Source organism: Solea senegalensis, linkage group LG16 (assembly GCF_019176455.1).
Source record: "Solea senegalensis isolate Sse05_10M linkage group LG16, IFAPA_SoseM_1, whole genome shotgun sequence".
Lineage (NCBI taxonomy): Eukaryota > Metazoa > Chordata > Actinopteri > Pleuronectiformes > Soleidae > Solea > Solea senegalensis.
In genome coordinates, this window is record NC_058036.1 from 378,982 (window position 1) to 400,000 (window position 21,019).

The window sequence follows — 21,019 nt, forward strand, 5'->3', positions numbered from 1 at the left end:
TTACCTTGGCGACCCTGATCTGCACCCAACAATAACTAAACATGTTTCTGAGGCCTCACTCACTCATTCACACGTCATGTTTCTGAGGTCTCACTCACTCATTCACACGTCATGTTTCTGAGGTCTCACTCACTCATTCACACGTCATGTTTCTGAGGCCACACTCACTCATTCACACGTCATGTTTCTGAGGCCACACTCACACATTCACACAGCGCTGCCTCCTACAGGTGCCCGTGGATAAGTTGTGACACAGTGAGGTCGTTTCTGATTTTAAATCTCCCCGGTAACCAAGAACTGTGTGTGAGAGCTGGTGTTTGGATAAGAAGTGAAGAGCGAAAATTCAAACGTCAAAAAAAAGACGCAGTAACATCATCAGACAACAAAGATTTTAAATCTCCCCGGTAACCAAGAACTGTGTGTGAGAGCTGGTGTTTGGATAAGAAGTGAAGAGCGAAAATTCAAACGTCAAAAAAAAGACGCAGTAACATCATCAGACAACAAAGCCCCTCCCACCTGTGTGTGTGTGTGTGTGTGTGTGTGTGAGAGAGTATATAAAGGGCTGTTTCTCCCTCACTGATCCACACTGGCTCCACATCATCAGATCTTAACGCTTGCTGCTGTTTTCATGGAATAAACTTTACTCTGAGACGCTGCTGAAGAAACGGTAAGAGTTTAATACGACTCACTGTTACTGACAATTACTGACTCACTGATAATGACTCACTGTTACTGACTGTTACTGACTCACTGATAATGACTCACTGTTACTAACTCACTGTTACTAACTCATTGTTACTGACTCACTGACTCACTGCTGACACTAACTCACTGTTACTGACTCACTGATAATGACTCACTGTTCCTGACTGTTACTAACTCACTGTTACTGTGTTACTAACTCACAGTTATTGACTCACTGTTACTGACTCACTGTTACTCACTGTTACTGACTCACTGTTACTAACTCACTTGACTCACTCACTGTTACTGACTGACTCACTGTTACTGACTCACTGTCACTGACTGCGACTGTTACTAACTGACTACTGTACTGACTGCTGTACTGACTTACTGACTCACTGTTGACTCACTGTTACTGACTGTTACTAACTGTTACTAACTCACTGTTACTGACTCACTGCTAACTCACACTGTTACTGACTCACTGATAATGACTCACTGTTACTGACTGTAACTGACTCACTGTAACTGACTCACTGTTACTGACTCACTGTTACTGTTACTTGTTACACTTACACTACTGTTACTCACTCTTACTTACTGACTCACTGTTGACTCACTGTTACTGACTCACTGTAACTGACTCACTGTTACTCACTGTTACTGTTACTGACTCACTGTCACTGTTACTACTAACTGACTGTTACTAGTTCACTGTTACTAACTCACAGTTACTGACTCACTGATGACTCACTGTTACTGACTGTACTCACTGTAACTGACTCACTGTTACTGACTCACTGTTACTGCCTCACTGTTACTGACTCACTGTTACTGCCTCACCTGTTACTGACTGTTACTGACTCACTGTTACTGACTCACTGTTACTGACTGTTACTAACTCACTGTTACTGACTCACTGTTACTGACTGTTACTAACTGACAGTTACTAACTCACTGTTACTGACTCTTAACTTAAATAGTTGAAAACTAGTTAACTGGATGGTTTATTTCCTCTCTACCCACACTGCCAGTTAATTAGTTAAGTAGCTGTTGACTGTTGGCAGCTGCTGGTTTGAAGAGTGAAGTGTTAACCAAACCAGTCTTGAATTTGTTGCTGTCTGGTTTACTGCCTTGTTTGTTTATTCTTCAGTCAACCAGTTAAACTTTACTGGTTGATTAATCATGTTTAACTAGTTGCTGTCTGATTTAAAACGTTATAGTTCACTGGTTGCTGACTTAATTATATCACATGTTTTTATTAATCCATTCATTGACTGACCAGTAACTGTTTAGACTTAACCCGCTGGTTGTTTTTTTTGACAAATAAACAGTTAGCCAGGTCACTAACTGGCTGACTGTCATTTAACCACTTGTTAACTGGTTAACTGCCTGGTCAATCTCTTTGTTTGACTGACTAGTTTATTAAGTTTTGTGAACCATTGACTCAGATTACTTTAACATGCTTAGTAACTGGTTTGGGTTCCTGGGTCGATTGGGCATGTTTATTGGTTAACTGGTTGACAGACTGGTTTATTATGTTTGGTCAGTTTAATCTTTAAAGAGGAAGTTAGAGGTTTACTGATTTAGTGACAGTTTAACTAACAGGTTAGTGACCAGTGGTTTACTGACTGCTTTCTACAGTCTGTGTTTCAGGTTCAGAAATGTTTCTGCTGAGTCAACACACAGGTACACACAACTACTACACTCTACTACACACTATTCTACTCTATATACTCTAATAAACTATACTATACTATATTATACTCATTCTACTATACTATATTATACTCTACTATACTATAGTATACTCATTCTACTATACTATACTCATTCTACTATACTATATTATACTCTACTATGCTATATTATACTCATTCTACTATACTATATTATACTCTACTATACTATATTATACTCATTCTACTATAATATATTATACTCTACTATACTATATTATACTCATTCTACTATACTATATTATACTCTACTATACTATACTATATTATACTCATTCTACTATACTATATTATACTCTACTATACTATATTATACTCATTCTACTATAATATATTATACTCTACTATACTATATTATACTCATTCTACTATACTATATTATACTCTACTATACTATATTATACTCATTCTACTATAATATATTATACTCTACTATACTATATTATACTCATTCTACTATACTATATTATACTCTACTATACTATATTATACTCATTCTACTATAATATATTATACTCTACTATACTATATTATACCTATATTATACTCTTTAATACTATACTATATTATACTACTACTATACTATATTATACTATATTATACATTCTACTATACTATATTATACTCTACTATACTATATTATACTCATTCTACTATACTATATTATACTCTACTATACTATATTATACTCATTCTACTATACTATATTATACTCTACTATGCTATATTATACTCATTCTACTATACTATATTATACTCTACTATACTATATTATACTCATTCTACTATACTATATTATACTCTACTATACTATATTATACTCATTCTACTATATTATATTATACTTTACAATACTCTAATCTGTTATGCTGATTGCTCTGCTTTACTGATCATTTTATTATTTACACATTTTCCTTTGTCTCTCTTTGTCTGTCTGTCTCTCTCTCTCTCTGTCTCTCTCTCTCTGTCTGTCTGTCTGTCTCTCTCTCTCTGTCTGTCTGTCTCTCTCTCTCTCAGTGTTGTGTATTTGATAATCTCTCTCTTCTTTTATCCTCAGGTCCCTTCTTCTTCTTCATCATCTTCATCTCTACAGCATTTGGCTCAGAATCCAGTGGTGAGTCGTGTGTGTGTGTGTGTGTGTGTGTGTGTGTGTGTGTGTGTGTGTGTGTGTGTTGTTATTTTTAATGTATTTATTCTAGACAGATGCAAATTAGCAGCAAGCTAACATTTCGTACTCTGTCCCTTTAACAATAATTCCAAAAAACCAAGTGGATGATGTTCATGATGATTTCAACATCTTACAGGCCAAATAAAAAGAGATAAACGTTTAAAGGAAGAAACTTTTAACCTGCTGCTGAATAATCATGTTTCTGTTGAATCTGAATCAGAGGAAACCTTTAAACATTCATGTTCCCACACATGACTCGTGTCTCAGTGGCGTACCCAGTCACTTGTGAGACCCGTGGAGCTGACCTGACGGAGGACGTGGTGGTCGTCCTGTGTCCTCCCGGCTGCAGTCAGGGACAGATGTCTGTGTTTGGGACGGGGATCTACGCGTCGGTGTCGTCGGTGTGTGGAGCCGCGCTTCACAGGTGACCCTGTGACCTCTGACCTCTGACCATGACTGTGTTGGAATTGCGATCTTTCCACCGAAAGGTCATGTAGCTGCATGGAGTGATGTTTTTGTCGTGTCCACACAGGGGCGCTCTGAGAGCAGCCGGAGGACCAATCAGAGTCCACAAGCTGCAGGGACGAAACGACTACCTGAGCTCCTACGCCCACGGCATCCAATCACAACCTCTGACCCAGTGGAGCTCCTCCTTCAGCCTCACCAGTAGGTGGAGCCACACTCTTGATTAACAGAGAGTGATGCTGCGTTACATTGACCAAACTGTGACTAACGTCAGTCACAAGATAATGACTTTCAGGCTCAACTAGCCAGTGTTAGCCACTGTTAGCTGCTGTTAGCCAGTGTCAGCCGCTGTTAGCTGCTGTTAGCCAGTGTTAGGTATAGCAGTCATTAACAAGTGTGTGTGTGTGTGTGTGTGTGTGTGTGTTACAGAGCCTGTTCATGTTCCATTGGAGTTGACCAGTAACAGCAGTACCACCACTCAACGACCAGGTCAGTGATCCAGACCATAATAACCTACAAACAGTGACTCACACAGTCATGTTTTTATATTGATAAAAGCAAAAAGTGTTTGTGGGTGGAGCTTTGAACATTGAGTCAACAGAGGGGGCGGAGTTTATCCAGTGAAACGGACGTGTGGCGATGCAAGTTTCCTTTTGTTTGTCATTATAATAATATTACAATCTGATATCAGATTATCAAAGATGCAGCCCCCCCTTGTGGCACTTCAGAATACATGTGTAGGACTGTATGATGGTGACGTGTGTGTGTGTGTGTGTGTGTGTGTGTGTGTTGCAGTGAAAAAGCCAGTGAAGAAGCCGTCAGTGAAGAAAACTGTGATTGGAGGAAACAAAGGTAATTTTTTAAAATTACAGTCACATGATCAGCTGCTTCTGATCAGAACATTCAATTTGTCAGAGACAGACAAACACTGTGACGTGTGTGTGCTCGTGCAGATTGTCAGATGGACATCGCCATGGTGATGGACAGCAGTAAAAACATTGGACAGCGAAGGTTCAACCTGCAGAAGAACTTTATCATCAAACTGGCGGCCATGTTGAAAGTTGGACCAACCGGACCACATGTCGGTGTGATACAGGCCAGGTCAGACACACACACACACAGATACACACACACACGCACAGACACAGACATTAATATATCAACACACACATCACACACATATTGACACAATACACACACAGACACACACAACACATACATCACACACACACACGCCACAATGCACACATACACACCTAACATTCTGCAGCTTTCTGTATGACAACACTGTAACTGTCTGTCTGTGTGTGTGTGTGTCTGTGTGTGTCTGTCTGTGTGTGTGTGTCTGTGTGTGTGTGTGGCTGTGTCTGTGTGTGTGTGTGTGTGTGTGTCTGTGTGTGTCTGTATGTGTGTGTCTGTGTGTGTGTGTGTCTGTGTATGTGTGTGTCTGTATCTGTGTGTGTCTGTCTGTGTCTGTGTGTGTCTGTGTGTCTGTGTGTGTCATGTGTGTGTGGTTCTGTGTGTGTGTGTGTCTGTGTGTGTGTGTGTGTGGTCTGTGTGTCTGTGTGAGTGTCTGTGTGTGTGTGTCTACACAGTGACTCTCCAAGGACAGAGTTCCTCTTGACAAACTACACTCAGCCTAAAGAGCTGCTGTTTGCCATCAAAGAGCTGAGTTACCAGGGAGGAAATACTAACACAGGTGACACACACACATGCACACACACGCACACACATCGCAGACACACGCACACACACCACACACGACACACACACACACACACAGACACACGCACACACACACGTTATTATTGTTAAAGTCATGACTGGTCACTTCCTGTGCTGCAGGTAAAGCGATCAGACACGTGGCTCAGACCTTCTACCTGCAGGAGAGCGGCGGGAGGCGGGGTCATCCCCGTGTCATGGTGGTGCTGGTGGACGGGTGGCCGTCCGACGACCTGGACCAGGCGGCCATGTTGGCCCGAGAGTCCGGCATCAACGTCTTCCTGGTGTCTGTGGCCAGACCTGCACCAGAAGAGCTCGCCATGGTGCGAGACAAGGACTTTGCAGCCAAGGTCTGTCTTTGTGTCTCACAGGATGTGTCTGTCTGTCTTTGTGTCTCACAGGACTTGTCTGTCTGTCTTTGTGTCTCACAGATGTGTCTGTCTGTCTTTGTGTCTGGGCTGGTGTTCTGTCTGTCTGTCTTTGTGTCTCCCACAGGAGGTGTCTGTCTGTCTTTGTGTCTCACAGGACGTGTCTGTCTTTGTGTCTCACAGGATGTGTCTGTCTGTCTTTGTGTCTCAAGCTTAAGGACATGTCTGTCTGTCTTTGTGTCTACAGGACGGCGTCTGTCTTTGTGCCCCCACAGGACGGTTCACCTGTCTTCACAGGACATGTCTGTCTGTCTTTGTGTCTCACAGGATGTGTCTGTCTGTCTTTGTGTCTCACAGAAGATGTCTGTCTGTCTTTGTCTCACAGGCCGTGTGTAAGGACAACGGCTTCTTCAGCCTCGTCGTCCCCAGCTGGTTCAGCACCAACAAATTCGTCAAACCTCTGTCTCAGAGACTCTGCTCGCTGGACGGTCTGCTCTGCAGTAAGACACCTGAAGACACCTGTCCTCTGTCTTTGTCCGTCTGTGTCTCTGTGCCTGAGGTTTTCTGTTTGTTGTGGAGGTTGTGACCTTTCTGTGGAGGTCACCATGTCCTTTGACCTTTAACCTCCACAACAAACAGAAAACCTGTTGAGATATTGAGATATAGTTTGTGTGTTTGTTTGTCTGTTTGTTTGTGTGTTTGTTTGTCTGTTTGTCTGTTTGTTTGTGTGTTTGTTTGTCTGTCTGTGTGTTTGTCTGTTGACTGTTTGTTTGTTTGTTGTTCAGGTAAAACATGCTACAACTCCGTCAACATCGGTTTCCTCATCGATGGATCTTCCAGCGTCGGAGACATAAACTTTCAGCTGATGCTGGAGTTTGTGACGGGAATCGCTCAGAACTTTGAAATCTCTGACATTGGAGCGCGCGTCGGTCAGTGATCAATGATCCTGTGGTCGGTGAATTGATTGGTTGATTGGGTGATTGATGAGTTGATTGGTTGATGGACGAGTCGATTGGTTAATTAGTTGTTGAGTTGATTGGTTGATTATTTGATGAGTTGATTAGTTGATTGGTTGATGAGTTGATTAGTTGTTGAGTTGATTAGTTGCTCAGATGATTGGGTGATGAGTTGATGAGTTGATTGGTGAGTTAATTGGTTGATTGGTTGATTGGTGAGTTGATTGGTGAGTTGATTGGTTGATTGGTGGGTTGATTGGTTGATTGGTTGATTGGTGAGTTGATTGGTGAGTTAATTGGTTGATTGAGTTGATTGCGCTGATTGGTGAGTTGATTGGTTGATTGGTGAGTTGATTGAGTTGGATTGAGTTGATTGGTTGATTGCGAGTTGATTGGTTGATTGGTTGATTGGTGAGTTGATTGGTTGATTGGTTGATTGGGTGAGTTGATTGGTTGATTGAGTTGAGTTGATTGGTTGATTGGTTGATTGGTTGATTGGTGAGTTGATTGGTGAGTTGATTGACGAGTTGATTGACGAGCTGCTGCTCTGCAGGTGCGGTGCAGTTCACCTACGACCAGCGACTGGAGTTTGGTTTGTTTGATTTCTCGAACAAAAACGACGCCATCAACGCTCTGAAGAAGATTCGCTACATGAGCGGAGGAACGGCCACAGGGGGCGCCATCAGCTACGCAGCACAGGAGCTGTTCAGGTGACAAATAATCTAGTCAGAGGAGAACCTACGAGTGTGTGGGCGTGTCTTAAACGCCGTGAGAAATGGACGAGTCTGTGAGTGAAAACCTGCGATGACTTTTTGTAGTTTTTGTTTGTTTGTGTAGCAGAGAATCAGGACGTGGGCGGAACTTCCTCATCGTGATCACTGACGGTCAGTCGTACGACGACATCGCCGCGCCGGCGCTGGAGGCACAGAAACAAGGTAAACAACAACAACAACAACAACAGCAACAACAACAGTCACTGTTCACGTCTCGTCTTATCTCACATCACCCGCCGTCCCCCGATCACCAGGCATCACCATCTTCTCTGTGGGCGTGGCCTGGGCTCTTATGGAAGACCTCAAGTTGATGGCGTCGAAGCCGAAGGACGACCACAGCTTCTTCACCAGAGAGTTCACCGGACTGAGCGAGTTCGTGCTGCCGCTGGTTCGAGGAATCTGCCGAGACTTCACCGAGAACAACTGAGCGCGCAGACACACACACGCACGCACGCACACACACGCACGCACACACACACACTGTACAGACACACACACATTTATCCACGTATGTTTGAAAACACATGTATATAAAATACAACATCATTCAGCATTATTATTATTATCTTTACACACAGTAAAGTGCAAAAAAAACTGTTATAAACAAACATTTTTATCTAAGTTTAAACAAACTCAACTCTAACTTTAATCTCAATTAGAGTCTGAATTTCATCTCATTAACATTCATTAAAGTTTACTTCACATTTACATCTTCTGTGAGATTTCTTTCGTTGTTGAAACAAAATTTAAAGTCAGAAAAAAATATTTCTTTGTTTAATCACAAACTGAACTTTTCTTTCTTTTCTCTCCTTTTATTTGATTCTAGATTGTTTTTGTTGTTTTTTTATCTTCAAATCTTCATTTCATCTTTAATTTTGTGTATTTTTCATAAACAGACTTAAGCGTCGACGTTTGCAACATTTTTCTGAAAATAAAATTGAGCTTTTTCCAAACGTTTGGTTTGTAAATAATGTTTTTACGTCTGAAATAATGTTGACTGTGGCGTGGGCGCCCCCTGCTGCTGACATGATCTACGACATCTGCGTCACATGATCACGTCTTTATCTCTCACACAGAAAACCAGTGATTTTAGCTGCAGGGACACAGGAGCTGCTGCTCCTCCTCTGCCTCGTGTGGTCACTTTGTCTCTGTGTCTCTCTGTCTGTCCCTCTGTCTCTGTAGTTAAAAATGCTGAGTCATGCTCACGTCAGTCAGACATTGAAAATCAGCGGTTTGTTTAGAAACACACGTGCAGTCACGTGACTGAAGCCCGCGCTGACGTGTCGCCACCTGGTGTCCAGAGTGAGAACAACAGACAAATCTTTCTCACGTTCTCACGTGAAATGATGGATCACGTGACCACGTCACGACGTGCTGTTGCCATGGAGACGGAACACCAACACAAACTGAGTGTGTGTGTTGACGAGAAGCGTCCGCGGTCCCAGGAGTGTTTTCTTCTTCTTCTTTCACAGGTAAGAGTCGTGACGTCACTGTCTTTAAATACACACATTTCAATATAGATATGGAAATATGTGACGTCATTTCAACGTCACCGTTTTACAACGGCTGTTCAGAGCAGTACCGCGAGTACAAGTACTCATTTACATTTAAAAATACTCTGTTATAGTAAAAGTACTCTGTTATAGTGAAAATACTGTGTTACACTTAGGAATACTCTGTTATAGTAAAAATACTCTGTTACATTTAAAAATACTCTGTTATAGTAAAAGTACTCTATGTGAAAATTATAAAGTGACAAAGATGCCAAGGAAGGTGAAGAGAGGAGGAGTAGGAGGAGGAGGAGCAAGGGGAGGAGGAGGAGCTAAGACGGAGGAGGAGAAACTTGTGTTCCTGCAGCAGAAAGTTCAGGCCGAGGAGGAAATGGTCAAGAAGAAAGAGGAAATACTCACTCTGTTCCTGAAGGTACAGAGGGCGGGGCCACAACACACAGTCATGTTTAGCTAACAATGAAGAGTCATGATTAATATAACGACGAGTCATGTTTAATATAACGACGAGTCATGTTGTCGGTGTCTCAGGATAAGCTACAGAAGGAGCAGAGGAACAGCGGCGTGAACCTGCTGAAGCTGGACGAAGGCTGGCGGTCGATTCTGCGTCAAACTCGAGCGGCTGAACTTCGTAAAGACGTGGACGTCCTCAGACAGACGTTTGACAGACAGCTGGACGGACTAGATGATGTCATCAAGGTCAAAACATCTCCTCACCACCAACGTTTCCTCTGTTGATTCACTAACACAGTCACTTCCCGTTTGTCTTGCAGAGTCTGGGGCGGGACCTGCAGGAGGCGGAGCTTCAGTCGGCTCAGGTGAGGCGGCTTCACCTGCAGCATGTGGAGCGTGTGAGGACGGTGCAGGACAGACATGTGACGGAGCTGCAGCAGCAGTGGGACAACAACCTGCAACACCTGAGCTCCACCTTCAACAAAGACAGGTGAGTGTGAGGGTCACAGCGCCCCCTGCTGATGTTAGACACACACACACACACACACACTCACTCACTCTCCCACACCAAAGTCCACAGAGAGAATCAGTGATTTTAACATCATACACACTCAGGAGCTGCTGCTCCTCTGCTGCCTCGTGTGGTCACTTTGTATCACTGACGTCAATCTGAATGAAATATTTCTAACGCAGAATTCCCAAAATCAGACATTAGAACTTAGTGATGGAGGCAGCAGTGTGTGTGTGTGGGAGAGTGAGTTAGCTAAACTGAGCTACGCTAATCTAAGCTAAGCTAAACCTGGTCTGTGGCTGTTTTGACTCAGGCAGCAGATGCTGAGTCACTGTGAGCGACAGCGAGCTCAGCTGGACGACGCAGAGTTCACTCTGGAGCAGCAACACAAGAAACTGATGAATGACATCGTCAGAGTTTACAGTGACAGCATGGCGGCGTATGAGAGCGCCCACCACGACCAGGTAACCAATCACAGATCAGAGACCGAAGAGGGAGGAGCTAAGGTGAGGGCGATTGAGTGACTGATGCATGGTTGATCTCTGACCTCCTATGCATTTCCAGAGATGCGACGAGTCATGTTTGATAACGATGAGTCATGTTTGATAAACGATGAGTCATGTTTGATTAACGACGAGTCATGTTTGATAACGACAAGTCAGTCATGTTTGATAACGAAGTCATGTTTGATAACGACGACGCACGTCATGTTTGATAACGTCATGTTTGATAAGCGGCGAGTCATGTTTGATTAACGGTCATGTTTTATTAACGAGTCATGTTTGATAAATTGAGTCATGTTTAGTCATGTTTGATAAACGATGAGTCATGTTTGATAACGACAAGTCATGTTTGATAAATGACGAGTCATGTTTGATAACGATGAGTTATCAAACATTAAGTTAGTCATGTTTGATAAACGAAGTGTTTGATTAGTCATGTTTGATTCATGTTTTATTAACGACAGTCATGTTTTATTCATGTTTGATAAACGACGAGTCATGTTTGATAACGATGAGTCATGTTTGATAAACGATGAGTCATGTTTGATTAACGACGAGTCATGTTTGATAAACGATGAGTCATGTTTGATTAACAATGGGGTAACTGTGATTGTATAAAAACCATAATAGGTATGAAAACATGAATGTTAATCCAAAAGCCTGACCACACTGAGAGACTGGGGGCGGTGCTGTGGGCGGGGCTGTGATGGTTGTGTTTGGTTGTCTTTTAAACAGATGGCAGCTCTGGTTCTGGAGGGAAAGTCCACTCAGACGGAGAAAACCCAGAAGAACCAGCAGGTTCTGGTTCTTCTCTGTGAAGAAACTAAACTACTGGACCAAACGATCGCGGACAAGCTACGACTTCAACAGAAGAAGAAAGTGGTGAAAAAAGTGCAGGTCAGCGAGCGCGTTCTTCCAGCAGGAAGAGGCGGGGCTAAAGGTCCACACAGCTACATGTGACCAGATGTCATTATTGATACAATATAGTTTCTTTATGTTTGATTAATGAGTCATCAGGTGGTTGCAGAGGTCATGACCTTGTCTCAGCAGCAGCTGAAGGAAACGTCCAGCCAGACAGAACGAGACGAGACGGACGTCGTGGACGACGTGAAGCAGAAAACGCGAGAACTTCGCGGTCAGCTGACCCGCGGTCGCTCCGCGGCAAAGAAGCGACTCGTCGATCTCAGCGTGCAGAGCGACGCTGCCACCCAGAGGCTGCAGGCGGCGGTCGTCAAGGTAACGTCTGCGACGGTGACGTCATTCTGAGCAAAGAGAAACACGCTCACGGCGGCGTTGTTTTTCAGGGCGAGAGAGTTTTACGTGTCGCTGAAATGTGTCGGAAGCTGGAGAACGCCATCACGCCATGGTCCAATCACAGAGCAGAGACAGAGGAGGAGGGAGGAGCTAAGGTGAGGATGATTGAGTGATGGTCGACCTCTGACCCCTCTGACCTCTGACCTCTGTCTGCAGGACACGTTTCCAGAGTTGCGGCGGGCGACGCGCCACGTGACCGCGGCTCTGCTGCAGCGAGACGCAGCGAGGACAGAGCGAGAGCGTCTCCGCAGGGACAACGTCCAGCTGAGGACGCTGCTGCGTCAGCACCTGGACGCCATGACGCTCAGCGACCACGCCCCCCTCACAGTAAACCACGCCCCCACCACCACCACCACCATGGCCCCGCTGGACAGACGTCCAACTGTGGTGGAGGCGGGACACGTCGTCAGGGAGACGCTGTGACGGACACGATGAGCAGTGACTCAGCAGCAGGGGGCGCTCACAGCACAGTCAGTGATTATTCATTTCATAAAGTTCACAATTTCTCTTTCAACTTCACCTACTATTATTTGGGCCAAGAATGAATGAATGAATGAATGAATGAATGAAGGATGTGTTGTTGTACCTGTGTTGACCTGTAGATGGCAGCACAGCAGCGGTTTCTGTGGACTAAGTCAGGTCTGAAAGTAAATGTTCTTGTATGAAATAAATCTAATAAATAAATATAAACAAATAAATCTGCAGATAATAAATAAATATAAATAAATACATCTGCAGATAATAAATAAATATAAACAAATATCTATAATAAAATATAAATCTGCAGATAATAAATAAATATAAACAAATACATCTGCAGATAATAAATAAATATAAATAAATAATCTATAATAAATATATAAACAAATACATCTGCAGATAATAAATAAATATAAATAAATACATCTGCACATAATAAATATAAATAAATACATCTGCAGATGGCAAATAAATATAACAAATACATCTGCAGATAATAAATAAATATAAACAAATACATCTGCAGATAATAAATAAATATAAATAAATACATCTGCACATACACAAATATATATAAACAAATACAAATATATATATAAACAAATACATCTGCAGATAATAAATAAATATAAATAAATACATCTGCAATAAAATAAATATAAACAAATACATCTGCAGATAATAAATAAATATAAATAAATACATCTGCAGATAATAAATAAATATAAACAAATACATCTGCAGATAATAAATAAATATAAATAAATAAATCTGCAGATAATAAATATATATAAACAAATACATCTGCAGATAATAAATAAATATAAATAAATACATCTGCACATAATAAATATAAATAAATACATCTGCAGATAACAAATAAATATAAACAAATACATTCTGCAGATAATAAATAAATATAAACAAAAATCTGCACATAATAAATAAATATAAACAAATAAATCTGCAGATAATAAATATATATAAACAAATACATCTGCAGATAATAAATATATATAAATAAATACATCTGCACATAATAAATAAATATAAATAAATAAATCAGCAGATAATAAATAAATATAAATAAATACATCTGCAGACATAAATAAATATAACAAATACATCTGCAGATAATAAATAAATATAAACAAATACATCTGCAGATAATAAATAAATATAAATAAATACATCTGCAGATAATAAATAAATATAAACAAATACATCTGCAGATAATAAATATAAATAAATAAATTCTGCAGATAATAATATAAACAAATACATGCAGATAATAAATAAATATAAATAAATACATCTGCATAATAAATAAATAAATAAATATCTGAAAGATAATAAATAAATATAAACAAATACATCTGCAGATAATAAATAAATATAAATAAATAATGCAGATAATAAATAATATAAAATAAATACATCTGCAGATAATAAATATATATAAACAAATACATCTGCAGATAAAATATATATAAACAAATACATCTGCATAATAAATATAAATAAATACATCTGCAGATAATAAATAAATATAAATAAATACATCTGCAGATAATAAATAAATATAAACAAATACATCTGCAGATAATAAATAAATATAAACAAATACATCTGCAGATACAAATAAATATAAATAAATAAATCTGCAGATAATAAATATATGTAAACAAATACATCTGCAGATAATAAATAAAATAAATAAAATCTGCACATAATAAATATAAATAAATACATCTGCAGATAATAAATAAATATAAACAAATACATCTGCAGATAATAAATAAATATAAACAAATACATCTGCATATAATAAATATAAATAAATAAATCTGCAGCAGATAATAAATAAATATAAACAAATACATCTGCAGCAGATAATAAATAAATATAAACAAATACATCTGCAGATAATAAATAAATATAAATAAATACATCTGCACATAATAAATAAATATAAATAAATAAATCTGCAGATAATAAATAAATATAAATAAATACATCTGCAGATAATAAATAAATATAAACAAATACATCTGCAGATAATAAATATATATAAACAAATACATCTGCAGATAATAAATAAATATAAACAAATACATCTGCAGATAATAAATAAATATAAATAAATACATCTGCAGATAACAAGTAAAAAAAGTCAAATATTAATAATATCAGTCGTTATGTCACATGTTCTTTATTATTCTTGCCCTTTGAGCATGAAGTATACAGTGATTTAATCACTAATTGATTTGAATCATTGATCAGCTTCTTAAGTGTGAATATTTTCTAGTTTCTTTGCTCCATAAAACAAAGAAATGACAGATGAACAGATGAATGTGTTAATAACTGTCACAAACTTCAAAGCCACTGTGAAGTGTGTTTGTTTTAAATGAAACCAGTGAACAATAAAAACATAAAAGAAGGAAACATTAGTGATGTCATGAACACATGAACATTAACATTAAAAACGTGTCACGTGCTGATGCTGCAGCATCTCTGGACCGCTCCTCTCGTGCTGCCTTCACGTGCACTCGGAAATCTGATTAATTAACCTCCTTTTGTCAGAAAAAGGCCACAGCAATAATAATAAACATAATAATAATAATAATAATAACGGAACACGGGATTATTATGGTTTATCACATTCATAGTGCGCAGCATTAAATGCGCGGGATAATTGTAATAACATTTTTTTTTAAAATGAGGAGTAACTGTAGTTTTCATATTTCCGACAAACTTAAACGCAGCAGCGCTGACAGAGCTGCGGACACGGACTCATCACTGCGGTCAGTCTGCGCGAGGATTCTCCGTCAGTGTCGGTAGATCCTCGGTCAGTGTCGGTAGATCCTCGGTCAGTGTCGGTAGATCCTCGGTCCTCGGTATGAACACGGAGGAGACGAACGTGGACGCTCTCACTGCAGATGAGAAGCCGAAGGACGCGCCTCCTCCTGCGGCTTCAGCGGACGCAGACGCAACGGAGGCCGATGTGAGCGAGGCGGACCTGGACCTGGAAGAGCAAGAGAAGCTGCCGATGACCGGAGGAGGAGATGGTGGAGGAGGAGGAGGAGGAGGAGGAGGAGGAGATGGAGATGGAGATGGAGGAAGAAGAAGAGGAGGAGGAGAAGGGGAGCGGCCCGAGGATGCTGTCTACGCCGGAGGAGATGCAGTGGCGGAGAAGAACGGCTCCGTGAAGCTGAAGATTCCAGAGGAGGAGGTGGCGGAGGAGGCGAAGTTCACTGGTCTGAGCAAAGAGGAGCTGCTGCGGGTGGCGGGAACCCCGGGGTGAGGGGTGTTTGTATGTGTGTGGGGGGACAGTTAGTATGTAGTAAGTGGACAATTAGCCAGTAATTAGCTGACAGTTAGCATGTAGTTAGCGGACAATTAGCATGTAGTTAGCGGGCAGTTAGTGTGTAGTTAGCTGACAGTTAGCATGTAGTTCATAAATATGTTTCTATTGGAGTCAATGGTTGTTGTAACTCCGCCTCCTCTGCTCAGCTGGGTCAGGACCCGCTGGACGCTGCTGCTCGTGTTTTGGCTCGGTTGGTTTGGGATGTTGGCCGGAGCCGTCCTCATCATCCTGAAGGCGCCGCGATGTCGAGATCTGCCCCAAACCAACTGGTGGAACCACGGTCCGGTTTACCAGGTCCCTGATGTCCACGCCTTCAGCCACGCCCACAACCTGAAGGGTGTGTGTGTGTGTGTGTGTGTCATCTTGCTGACCACATGTCTGTAGACATTTAGCAGAAGTGAAAGAGTGACAGAGTCATTGACCTCCTCATGAAGACACGGAGACGTCACCAGAAATCACCAGAAACACAAACAACAACAAATCACATATTTACCTAGTTTGGGTCAACGATTGTTACCGTGGTTCTGGGGGGCGTGGCCTTTCCTACAAGTGCGCTAAGCCGTCAGCCAATCACAGAAGAAGCTGAGCAGTCTGGTCTGTTGGTGGGTGGAGCTTGCAGTGTGAGGTGACGTGTGTGTTGTCGTCCCTCAGGTGTGGAGCAGAAGGTGCACGCCCTCTCTGAGCTGAAGGTCAAAGGTGTGGTGGTCGGGCCGCTCCACGTGGCTCCGCCCAACGATGCCGTGGCGCTGAGGTTCGAGGAAGTTTCTCCTGACGTGGGAAACCTGGAGCAGTTCAGAAGTCTCATTCAGGCCGCACACAGGAAAGGTCAGAGGTCAAAGTATCAAACACAAGCTTATCAAGAAACAGGAAGTGATGTCACTGTCACTGATTGACATCAAAACAATGTTTCAGGTATTTCTGTGGTTCTGGATCTGACTCCAAACTATCAGGGATCATCTGGACCCTGGTTCTCCAACATCAGTGTGACCAGCGTGGCAGAGAGACTGAAGGTCAGAGGTCACCACACTCTCAAACCAGGTTTTCATGTGGACCAGAACCAGTTCAATGTTTAAAATAGACAAGTTAAAAAAATGGTTAACTCAGGCTAACAGTAGCTAACGCAGACTTACTCAGGCTAACTCTGACTCAGTAAGGCTGATAGTAGCAAACTCGGGCTAACTGTGACTAACTTAGGCTAACTCTGACTCACTCAGGCTAACAGTAGCTAACTCAGACTAACCCAGGCTAACTCAGGCTAACCGTCTTTGTCTCCACAGTCAGCTCTTGTCTTCTGGCTGAATGAAGGTGTGGATGGCGTCCAGCTGGAGGGGGTGGAGCATGTGTCCACCGCGGTGCCGTCTCTGTGGACAGACATCAGAGCCATCATCCAGAACGAGACAGAGCAGCGTCCCAACAAAAGGTTTGGAAAAGTGTCCATCTGATGTGTCAAAGTCTGCCTACAGGAACAAGTCCACCATTGTTGTCTGTGTTTCCAGAGTCCTGATCGGAATCACGGACCGGTCCTCGGCTGACGACGTGTCCTTCGTCCTCTCCTCCACCGGCGTCGACCTCCTCATCTCTGGCGTCCTTCGGCCCGGAGACTCCAACACCACGGAGCGCGCTCGGTCCATCCAGCGACTCTATTCGTCCCACGACCAGACCAAGCTCGCCTGGAGCCTGGGAGGACGGACCGAGGGACACCTGGCGTCGCTGGTGGGCCCGGCTCTGGTCAGACTACACCAGCTGCTGCTGCTCACGCTGCCGGGGACGCCCGTCTTCAACTACGGAGACGAGATTGGTCTGATGGACGAGGTGAGACAGACGGAGACAGATGACATCATGAATGATGGAACTAGAGTCGTAAATAACTTCATCCATTCATCCCAGAAAATATTCACATTGAAGAAGCTGAAAAATGACAGAAACTAGAAAATGTTGAGAGAGAGAAGACTCAGTCTAGCGCCCCCTGATGGTTCAAAATGCTTTAGTTGTCGTTTGACTTCCAGTTTTTACCCTTTCAAATTAAAAGCCTAGATTAAAACAAGATGATGCAGCTCGTGTTTTGTAAACGTAAAATGTTCTTTGTCATAAACATGGAGTCACCTCTCGATCCCGCGTGATCACGTTAGCGCCTGGAGCTAACGTGATTATAACTCATGTGTTTCTCTTGAATGTTGACGTTTTATTGTCTTCTCTGAAGGACACGAAGTTTCCCAGGATGCTTTGGGATGTTGACGAGTGGCTGAACGGCACTGATAAGGTGAGACACCAGACGTCAATGTGGTTGTTCAGAGCTTATTCTAGGGAACATCACCCCTGCTGGTGTGGTTTATAATAACCATGTGGATGAAGAGGAGGCGGAGCCTCGAGGAGGTCCACATGTCGTCCATGAACGTTCTTCTCTGATTCTGTGCAGGAGCAGAGGGACGAGCGTTTCTCCTGTCGACGCTTTTTCCGCAGCTTGAGCGACCTGCGTGGTAAAGAGCGCTCCCTGCTGTTTGGTGACTTCGTCCTCCTCTCTAACTCCTCCTCCTCGCTGGCGTATCTACGTGTCTGGGATCAGAGTCCACGTTTCCTGGCTGCTTTCAACTGGGCGGAGGAGGAGGCGGTGCTGCAGCTGCATGACGCGACGCTGCCCCCGCAGGCTGTGGTGGTGCTGAGCACCAACAGCAGCGTCCTGCCCGCAGACAGCAGAGTGGACCTGGACGACCTGCGACTGGGCCCCGGGCAGGCCGCGCTCCTCAGGTTCCTCCACACTGAATAAACGAAGCTCTTACAGCTTAAAGAGCTCTGTTCTCACTTATTTGTTCTAGAAGGAATTAGGATTTGAAGCCTCAGTCAGACTGGATTTAAATGACAGAGGGGCGGAGTCAGAATTCAGCCGCTGATCTCAGTGAATTCAGCAGCTGATTTCAGTGAATTTGGTCTTGATTCACTTAATCAGATCAGAGTTAATTCGTTTATAGAGAAAATATTGGATGTGTGTAGGGCAGTAACATGGCCCCGCCCATGACCCCGCCCCCTGCACAGACACTAATCCAGTCCACTGTGGGCTTTAATCAGACGGTTGTCCCTCGTCGTCTTTGTTTGCTGTACTTCCTGTGAAAAGTGAATAAAAATGAACAGAAGACATTTGCAGCATGTGACGTCTCCTCTCTCTGTGTCCTGAACTATAAATGATTCCATATCAATATAAATACTTTTATTTTGAAATTCTTTGAAACGTCCTCACTTACATTGCTTATAAAAAACAGGAAAAGTTCTCAGTGCTGCCACCCTGTGGTGGAGGAGGATTAAACTGACCTTTAGTCACGTGACAACATCATGCGCTTTAAATTCAGACTTTAGTTTATAAATATGACGCCTGACAGATTTCCCGCCACTTTGATGAAGCGTCTCTCGCTGTCTCTCTCTCTCTCTTCCTCGCGCAGGACACAAAAACACGGCACTCGCGTGCACAGTGAGCGTTCGCGTCGCCGCGTGCCGCCTCCACTTCATGTCAAGTAGCGGGCGTGAGTCACGCGCAGACCGGATACTCTTCAGAATAAAAGCTGAGCGTTGACGTCGCGTCGCGTGAAAACTCATGAAACGTGGATTTGACTGATTTTATGACACGAGGAAGCTTTTTTGTGAACGCGACAAAAACAAGAGCAAAGAAAACAAAGATTTTAATTCTTTGAACTGAACTGAAGTCAAATAAATAAAACATGACAACAAAAGAGTAAAAGTCAAATTTAAATAATCAAAATTTACTCTCTTCTATTTCTCCCAAATGAAAAAAAAATTCGCCTAAATTTCTCCCTGGACCTTTAAGCTTTGCTTGTGCTTTATTTTGAAACTCTCCTCCCGGAAGTCGCGTCTTCCTCCGCTCCTCCGGCAGCCGTGCTGGTCTCGCTCGGTAACGGTTTCACCGGTAAAAAAAAAAAACAACCCCGGAGCTCAGCGCGGAGTCTGTCCGGTCCTCCTGCTCCTCTCTGCAGCCTGTCAGGACCGGAGCTGGGACCGGGGCTGGGACCGGAGCTGGGATGTAATTCCGGTACCGAGCTGCGGAGCCTCGAACGTCCTCCCGGTGAAGGAAAGTGACGTGTGTTTTGTTTTTTGTTTTTTTTAATCGGTAGAATTTGATTTAATCTTTTATCAATGACGTCATCAAGAAGACGCAGCTGATGCTGATGTTTGACCTGAGCTCCGGGATGAGCGGAACCGGACCTTCTCCTCACTTCTGACCGGGCTGTGGGGGCGGGGGAGGGGGAGGTGACCGCAGGAGGAGCAGTGGCTGTCGCGTGAGTGGACAATGTGATGATGGGCTCAGTGTTCGGTTTCCTGTGGTTGCTCGCCGGCTTCCTGCGGGGCGTGTCCGGCCAGGGCGTGTACGGTAAATACGTCATTAACACACGTTCACACCAATAATGAGCACAGCACACTTGACCTTGTGAGTGAGTGAGTGAGTGAGTGAATGAATGAATGAATGAGTGTGTGTCATGTATTCATATCCGGTCTTATCTGTCCAAAGGGCACAGCAGGAAGACACACACACACACACACATATACAGTACATACACACACACACACACACACACACACATACAGTACATACACACACACACATATACAGTACACACACACACACATATACAGTACACACACACACACATATACAGTACACACACACACACACATATACAGTACACACACACACATACAGTACATACACACACACACATACAGTACACACACACATATACAGTACATACACACACACACATATACAGTACACACACACACACATATATACAGTACACACACACATAACATATACAGTACATACACACACACACATATACAGTACACACACACACACATATACAGTACACACACACACACATATACAGTACACACACACACACACATATACAGTACACACACACACACACACATATACAGTACATACACACACACACATACAGTACACACACACATATACAGTACATACACACACACACATATA

At 42.6% G+C, this 21,019-nt stretch overlaps 4 protein-coding genes across 4 annotated transcripts in view; all 4 read left to right on the forward strand.

The window, feature by feature from the left end:
- Positions 1–409: 409 nt before the first annotated feature.
- Positions 410–8,375, forward strand: coch (coagulation factor C homolog, cochlin (Limulus polyphemus)). Its single transcript, XM_044046789.1, has 15 exons — positions 410–667; positions 2,329–2,373; positions 3,481–3,537; positions 3,859–4,015; positions 4,124–4,257; positions 4,486–4,545; positions 4,852–4,908; positions 5,010–5,157; positions 5,652–5,755; positions 5,902–6,128; positions 6,532–6,646; positions 6,932–7,075; positions 7,656–7,812; positions 7,940–8,037; positions 8,130–8,375. The coding sequence occupies exons 2-15, from the start codon at positions 2,349–2,351 to the stop codon at positions 8,300–8,302; spliced, it is 1,656 nt and encodes a 551-aa protein (XP_043902724.1). The 5' UTR covers positions 410–667; positions 2,329–2,348; the 3' UTR covers positions 8,303–8,375.
- Positions 8,376–8,985: 610 nt separating this feature from the next.
- ccdc65 (coiled-coil domain containing 65) lies at positions 8,986–12,678 on the forward strand. The gene is made up of 9 exons (XM_044047782.1): positions 8,986–9,347; positions 9,629–9,798; positions 9,915–10,082; positions 10,157–10,326; positions 10,661–10,811; positions 11,586–11,747; positions 11,868–12,086; positions 12,155–12,259; positions 12,321–12,678. Exons 2-9 carry the CDS (start codon positions 9,637–9,639, stop codon positions 12,585–12,587), a joined length of 1,404 nt encoding a protein of 467 aa, XP_043903717.1. The 5' UTR covers positions 8,986–9,347; positions 9,629–9,636; the 3' UTR covers positions 12,588–12,678.
- A 2,107-nt stretch (positions 12,679–14,785) lies between these two features.
- LOC122783139 (4F2 cell-surface antigen heavy chain-like) lies at positions 14,786–19,143 on the forward strand. Its single transcript, XM_044047781.1, has 8 exons — positions 14,786–15,944; positions 16,158–16,348; positions 16,663–16,836; positions 16,924–17,021; positions 17,289–17,431; positions 17,508–17,823; positions 18,212–18,271; positions 18,428–19,143. Exons 1-8 carry the CDS (start codon positions 15,544–15,546, stop codon positions 18,773–18,775), a joined length of 1,731 nt encoding a protein of 576 aa, XP_043903716.1. The 5' UTR covers positions 14,786–15,543; the 3' UTR covers positions 18,776–19,143.
- A 715-nt stretch (positions 19,144–19,858) lies between these two features.
- The window catches only part of LOC122782964 (MAM domain-containing glycosylphosphatidylinositol anchor protein 2-like), a 14,048-nt gene continuing 12,887 nt past the window's right edge, over positions 19,859–21,019 (forward strand). Inside the window, exon 1 of the mRNA XM_044047576.1 lies at positions 19,859–20,386. Coding sequence (XP_043903511.1) covers positions 20,311–20,386 — 76 coding nt within the window. The 5' untranslated portion in view covers positions 19,859–20,310. The remainder of the gene's footprint in view (positions 20,387–21,019) is intronic.

Coding starts and splice junctions, on each gene's coding strand:
- coch (XM_044046789.1), top strand. CDS start 2,349: ATGTTTCTGCTGAGTCAACACACAG. Junction 4,016..4,123: donor TGTGGAGCCGCGCTTCACAG/GTGACCCTGTGA, acceptor GTGTCCACACAG/GGGCGCTCTGAGAGCAGCCG. Junction 7,813..7,939: donor GCAGCACAGGAGCTGTTCAG/GTGACAAATAAT, acceptor TTGTTTGTGTAG/CAGAGAATCAGGACGTGGGC.
- ccdc65 (XM_044047782.1), top strand. CDS start 9,637: ATGCCAAGGAAGGTGAAGAGAGGAGGAGTAGGAGGAGGAGGAGCAAGG. Junction 10,812..11,585: donor AGAGCGCCCACCACGACCAG/GTAACCAATCAC, acceptor TCTTTTAAACAG/ATGGCAGCTCTGGTTCTGGA. Junction 11,748..11,867: donor AAGTGGTGAAAAAAGTGCAG/GTCAGCGAGCGC, acceptor ATGAGTCATCAG/GTGGTTGCAGAGGTCATGAC.
- LOC122783139 (XM_044047781.1), top strand. CDS start 15,544: ATGAACACGGAGGAGACGAACGTGGACGCTCTCACTGCAGATGAGAAG. Junction 15,945..16,157: donor CGGGTGGCGGGAACCCCGGG/GTGAGGGGTGTT, acceptor TCCTCTGCTCAG/CTGGGTCAGGACCCGCTGGA. Junction 16,837..16,923: donor TCAGGCCGCACACAGGAAAG/GTCAGAGGTCAA, acceptor ACAATGTTTCAG/GTATTTCTGTGGTTCTGGAT.